At 48.7% G+C, this 6,310-nt stretch overlaps 1 protein-coding gene across 2 annotated transcripts in view; it reads left to right on the top strand.

Annotated features, from left to right (window-relative positions):
- Eral1 (Era-like 12S mitochondrial rRNA chaperone 1) overlaps nt 1–5,160 on the top strand; it is a 5,845-nt gene extending 685 nt beyond the window's left edge. Inside the window, exons 2-10 of one of the 2 annotated variants that reach the window (XM_005402709.2) lie at nt 1,062–1,189; nt 1,305–1,382; nt 2,697–2,743; nt 3,364–3,425; nt 3,556–3,668; nt 3,760–4,008; nt 4,147–4,296; nt 4,415–4,495; nt 4,591–5,160. In XM_005402709.2, the coding sequence (XP_005402766.1) occupies nt 1,062–1,189; nt 1,305–1,382; nt 2,697–2,743; nt 3,364–3,425; nt 3,556–3,668; nt 3,760–4,008; nt 4,147–4,296; nt 4,415–4,495; nt 4,591–4,713 (1,031 nt within the window). In that variant the 3' untranslated portion in view covers nt 4,714–5,160. Of the gene's footprint in view, nt 1–986; nt 1,190–1,304; nt 1,383–2,696; nt 2,744–3,363; nt 3,426–3,555; nt 3,669–3,759; nt 4,009–4,146; nt 4,297–4,414; nt 4,496–4,590 lie in introns of both variants that reach the window. The other variant, XM_013503383.1, reaches the window with a different exon arrangement.
- Nucleotides 5,161–6,310: the final 1,150 nt, after the last annotated feature.

The following is a 6,310-nucleotide window of genomic DNA, read 5'->3' as shown; positions in this document are numbered from 1 at the left end:
AAAAAAAAAAAAAATCAGGAGACTGAGGCAGGAGGATTGCTGCGAGTGTGCAGCCAACCTGAGCTATACTGCGAGACCCTGTCTCCAAAAAAAAATAATAATTTTCCTGAGACCTTTAAACAGATCAGAAGTGAAGGTTCTAAGAGCTTGAGAAGGAGAGGGAACCATCCCGTCACAGCCAGAGACACAAAAGAGCATGAAGCAAGACAGCTGCGGCTCTGTCTCCGTCCGACAAGCAAACTTTATCCAATAAACGGATGTTGAGCCTGCTTGTCCAGACTATGAGCTACACCTGGGAAAGAGCACAGCTAGCGCCTGATAGGGAGGCTGGACAGTTAAACTGTTAACTGCAGTATGATATCATAAGGAAAGACTGAGAAAGTTTGCAGGTTTCACAGTATTGTTAGTAGACTGAGAGCTGGAAAATTTTGATTATGGTCTGTTGTACACAAGCTAGTCTTGAACTCCTGGGCTCAAGTGATCCTCTTGTCTCAGCCTCCTGAGTAGCTGCGATTATAGGAGTGCCACAGTGCACCCAGCTAGTCTAGCTGTGCTTTAACAAATGAGCATACATTTCCCAGGCACAAGTACACGGTGTAATTCTGTGTAGTAATTGAGTATCTGTTCATTGCTAAGCATTATCCTGAGTAGTTTTACACAATTGTCAAAGTTGTAAGTAGGTCAACCCTGTTTTCTGTTTACTTAGACAGGGTCTTGCTATGTACTTCAGGCTGGCCTTGAACTCACTATATAGCCTAGGCTGGCCTCAAGCTTGCGATGATTCTCCTGTCTCAGCTTCCTGAGTGGTGGGATTACAAATCATGAACCATCACACTGGGCATCAGCTCCATTTTACGTATGAGAAAACAAGGGGTTGAGAGGCTAGAAAACATGATAAAATCAAATTAAAAGGCTAAACTAAGTCTCAAAGTAAGGTTTAGGTGGCTTCAGCCTAGCACACTAACTTTGCATCTTTATTTCCTTAGTGGGTGGGAGGATTTACCATCTGATGGGAAGTCCAGATTCCACTGTGTCTCACTGCTCTTCCCACTCAAACACAGATGAGCAAGACCTCCTATTGGTCCGTCCCCCTGACATGCCTGAGAATCCCCGTGTCCTACGGGTGGTCTTCCTAGGATCCCCAAATGCAGGGAAATCAACACTCTCCAACCAGCTTCTGGGCCGGCAAGTACGTTGCACTTTGACCCCACCCCGACCCCCTTTAATCTGTCGTTTCTTGCATGCCTTTATGGATGGTCCTGGAGGGATCTGGGCTCTCACTAGGACTTCTTTGTATCTGGCAGGTGTTCCCTGTCTCCAGGAAGGTACACACCACTCGCTGCCAAGCTCTGGGGGTCATCACAGAGAAGGAGACCCAGCTGGTAGGTACCTACAAAGGAAGTACTGAAACAGGATGAAAGTGAGACTAAGTAAGTCACCTTTACTGTTAGGAGTGAAGGAAGTGATGCAGGTCAACTTTTCTGAGGGAAGACTCAGTTCTCAGATTCCTTAAAGCCCAGTGCCACTCTGTCTGTGCCTTCCCTGCTTTGTCACCTAGTCTGAAAGTATCATTCCTTCTTTACTGCTTGCTGATCTTTGTTTTGTTCATAATCATCTGCCTCTGGAATTCCACCTAGAATTAAAACAATGCTGAAGGGTGAAAATTTAAAGTCAGCAACAACTTGGCCAAGAAGGGAGGGTAGACAGGTACAATGGGGCACCCCTGTAATCCCAGCAGTAAAAGAAACAGAAGCAAAGGAATCACAAATTTGTGTCCTACTGGGCATGGTGGCACATGCCTGTAATCGCAGCTCTCAGGCTGAGGTAGGATTGCCACAAGTTAAAGGCTAGACTGAACTGCATAGCAGCAAGACACTGTCTCAAAAAAAAAAAAAAAAAATCGAGTCCCACAAGGGGAACTTGCAAGACCCTGTCCATAAATGGGGTGAAGGGATAGAAAGATAGACACACAGATAGATAAATAAGCAAGTCCAGAGGCTAGGCATGGGAGCTAGGGATTTAGCTCAGTGGCACAGTGCCTGCCTGGCAAGTGCAAGGTCGTGAGTTCGATTTCCGGTACCGGAAAAAAAACAAAAAAACAAAAAATTAAAAACAGAGGCTAGGCATGGTGGTTCATGCCTATAACTCCAGCACTCTGACAGCTGAGGCAGGAGGATCACAAGTTCAAACCCAGCCTGAGCAGTTTAGTGACTTAGAAGAGACCTTGTCTCCAAAAGAAAAGAAGAGGACTGGGGAGATAGCTCAGTGGAGAATGCCACTGGGTTTGATTTCCAGTATAGCCAAAAAAGGAGAGGGAGGGCTGTTGACATCATGGAAGGGCTCTCACATCCCAGTCATAACCTTTTTTTTTTTGTCTTTTTGAGACAGGGTCTCACTATGCAGTTCAGGCTGGCCTTGAGCTCACTTTATAGCCCAGGCTGGTCTCAAACTCTCAGCAATCCTTCCCGAATGCTAGGATTACAGGCGTGCACCACCATACCCAGCTATAACTTTTTTTTGTGCCTGATCTTAGTCAAAAGGCCAAGAAGTGATAACTTTTTTTTTTTCTCCCAGTACCGGGAATTGAACTCAAGACCTTGCACCTGCCAGGCAGGCGCTGTGCCGCTGAGCTAAATCCCCAGCCCTGTGATAACTTTTCTTTTTTTTTGCAATATGGATTTTTTTATTGATTCTAGATTCTCCTTGACACACCTGGCATCATCAGTTCTGCTAAACGGAAACGGTAATGGCCGTGGAAACAGGTGGAGATGGGATAAGTATTGAAGATGAGGTGGGGAGATTGTATCATGGGGGCTGTGAAACCATTACCATACCCTATCATCAAAAATGTATGAGCCGGGCATGGTGGCGCACACCTGTAATCCCAGCAATGGGGAAGCTGAGGCGGGAGGATTTTTGTGAGTTTGAGACCAGCCTGGGCTACAAAGTGAGCTCAAGGCCAGCCTGAACTGCATAGCAAGACCCTGTCTCAAAAAGACAAAAAAAAGTATGACTAAGGCTGGGTGTGGTGGCTCATGCCTGTAATCCCAGCACTTGGGAGGCTGAGGCAGGAGGATCACTGTGAGTTTGAGGCCATCCTAAACTGCATAGAGAGACCCTGTCTCAAAAAAAAGAATGTATCAATGATACCCAAGTGTGGTGGTACATGCCTATAATCCCAGCACTTGGGAGGCTAAGGCAGCAGGATCATCATGAGTTTGAAGCCAGCATGGGCTACATGGGGAGTTCAAAGCCATCCTGAAGTACAGAGTAAGACCATGTCTTGAGAAAAGCAAACTAACGAAAGGAAAAGAATGTATCAGTCATAAGGCCCTTAGTAACTGATACATGTCTGTCTTTCAGGCACCATCTGGAGCTCTCTTTGTTGGAGGACCCTTGGAAGAGCATGGAATCTGCTAATCTTGGTTAGGCTCAGAGTGGGAATCTGAAGTCCAGTTTACAGGGGTCATGGCCTTTCATTCTTGGTAAGTTTTTATGGGGCAGGAAGAAGAATGGTCATGTCCTTTTTTTTCTGTCTGCTCTACGATCCTTCAGTTGTAGTTCTTGTGGATGTCTCAGACAAGTGGACTCGGAACCAGCTCAGCCCACAGGTGCTTCAGTGCTTGACCCAGTTCTCCCAGGTCCCCAGCATTCTTGTCTTGAACAAGGTAAGCACTGTTCACTTGAGGAAGGGGTCTGCTTCCCTCCATGGGCCCCATCTCACTGACCACACACACTTTGCCCATTTCTCATGCCCAGGTGGATTGCCTGAAGCAGAAGGCAGTTCTCCTGGAGCTCACAGCGGCCCTCACTGAAGGTGTGGTCAATGGCAAGAAGCTGAATGTGAGACAGGCCTTCCACTCACACCCTCGCACCCGTTGCCCTAGCCCGGCAGCTGAGGACCCAGATACACAGTCTGTAAGAAGCCCACAAAGGATTGGCTGGCCCCATTTCCAGGAGGTCTTCATGTTGTCATCCCTAAGCCAAGAAGATGTAAAGATGCTAAAGGTCAGTTAGCCTTGGCCATAGCCTGGCCCTTGGTTTCTACCATGTGAAGATAGGCCTCAGACTTCCTCCTAAAGGCAAGAGTGAGTAGGAAAGTCCTGGCTGGAATTGTGGTGTCCACTTATCCCTTTGTACCTACAGCAATACCTCCTGGCACAAGCCCAGCCAGGGCCCTGGGAGTTCCATAGTGGAGTCCTCACTAGCCAGACACCTGAAGAGATCTGCACCAACAAAATCCGAGAGAAGCTCTTGGAGCACCTGCCTCAGGAGGTACCCTATAATGTGCAACAGGTGCGAGCAGAATGAAGGGATCTGGGGGTACAAGGCACATAATCCTGAATAGTATAGTTGGGTACCAGGAGGCAGAGAGATGGGCCTGCCTGACTAGTCATGATGTCTCCCCTCGCAGAAGACAGTAGTGTGGGAAGAAGGACCAAGTGGGGAGCTGGTGATCCAACAGAACCTTCTCGTGCCCAAAGAATCTCATGTGGTAAGTGATACTAGGCTTGGAGGAGGGACAAAGGCTCTGTTAGACAGCGTTCTTCCCTGAGAGTAGGATCATATTCCTCTCTTTCCCACTTGTAGAGGCTCCTGATTGGTCAGAAGGGCCAGATGATCTCCCAGATTGCACAGGAGGTGGGTCGAGATCTCATGGATATCTTCCTCTGCGATGTTCACATCCGCCTCTGTGTGAAGCTCCTCAAGTGACCACCCTCTACTGCCCCTCCTGGGACGTAGTTCAAGCTCCTGGCAGGAGTCACCAGAACTTCCCTTTCCTCCTAGTGGGCCTGCAAGGCCTGGTAAAGGGAATGGACACTAACCAGCTGCTGGCCGGTCCGGCCTTGCTGAATCTGTACAGTCCCTGCCCAGCCACATCTTTTGTTGGAAGAAGGAACCTACTTTAGCTCAGTTCCCAGGCAGTTCCTCTGTCTGGGGGCCTCAGTCATGTAGGTCTCAGGAGGTGACCTCTGCCCTCAGTTGGCATAGGGCCCAGAGTCTTGCCTTAATTTGGCAGTTAGCAGGGAGCTCTTTCTCTTTTCTCACCACTTCCTTTCCTTAGCCCTGTAAAGGGTACCACCCACCTCCTCCTGCAAGTCCTTGACCCCTCCCACCCCAGTCCTCTGCCGACGTCAATGAAGTTAAAAGACAACTGTTCTGGTTCTCATCTTTATTTCTTTTTTTTTTTTTTTAAAAATTTTTTTTTTTTTTTTTTTGGTTTTTCTCTGGTACCGGGAACCGAACTCACGACCTTGCGCTTGCCAGGCTGGCGCTTTTGCCGCTGAGCTAAATCCCCAGCCCCTCATCTTTATTTCTTTAAAACGGAAAATCATAGCTATTCCCTCACCACCACCCCCATGTAGACCTAGAGTCTCCCTCCCAGGAGTCTGCTCCAGGATCCTGAGTTCTCTTCCTGGCACAGTTTCTGGGAGCAGCAAGAGAACCGTCACCATTACTAAACTCAGTAATGGTAACGGTTTCCTCGCCATCCCCAAGTGCCTCAACAGTCAGCAAGCTGTGATAGGCTGAGCAGTGAGCGCTTGGGGCGCTCAGCATCCCCCCGACCCTCCATCAGGGTCCAGAGCTGGGGGTACCCGGACTAGTACATCATCTATACTGTAGTGTCTCATCACAAACTTACAGTATATGATGATATCCCAGCCAGAGCCCTGCAGGAGGTCAGGAATCAGACGTGTGGGCCAGGTTAGCCAGGGGCTGTGCACAAGGCAGGCCAGGTCAGGACTGGACACACGGTGCTCCCCCCGACCCCCCTCTCCCTCCCAACCCAACATCTTGATTCTGTGGTCAGGCTTAGTCCAAGTGATTTAGGGAAGAGAACTGGCCCAAAAAAAAGCCCCTGCAGATCTAGTGTCTGTTGATCTCTTAGGGACCCAGGGCTACAGTTAAACAAGCAGAGACACCATAAAGAAGCAGAAGGTTTCCTCTGCTCAGCCCAGAGGCAGACAGACTGACCCAGAGAGGAATGCTTACCTGGAGCTGGAACTGCAGTGAGGAGCCCCCTGGGTGTACAGAGGCCTTGTCTCTGCTCCAGCTGCTTGCCTTTTTAACCTACTGACCCCTCCCTTGGGTGGGGCACTTTTCCCGGGTTCTAGAAGGCACTGCCTCTTAACACTTTCCCTGCTGGACTTTATGGAACAAGTGTCACTGTTTCTCTCTATTAGGTCTTTCTGTGTGTGTGTATGTGTGTGTTGCTATCGTTGCAGTGTTGGAATGAAACTCAGGGCCTCGAACATACTAATTAAGCAGTTTACCAGTAAGCTACACTTCCAGCCCACCCCCATTGTTC

Source organism: Chinchilla lanigera, unplaced genomic scaffold, assembly GCF_000276665.1.
Source record: "Chinchilla lanigera isolate Chin_1 unplaced genomic scaffold, ChiLan1.0 scaffold00080, whole genome shotgun sequence".
In the NCBI taxonomy this organism is placed as follows: domain Eukaryota; kingdom Metazoa; phylum Chordata; class Mammalia; order Rodentia; family Chinchillidae; genus Chinchilla; species Chinchilla lanigera.
Note: the sequence above shows the minus strand (reverse complement) of the source record. Positions and strands in the feature narration are given on the sequence as shown.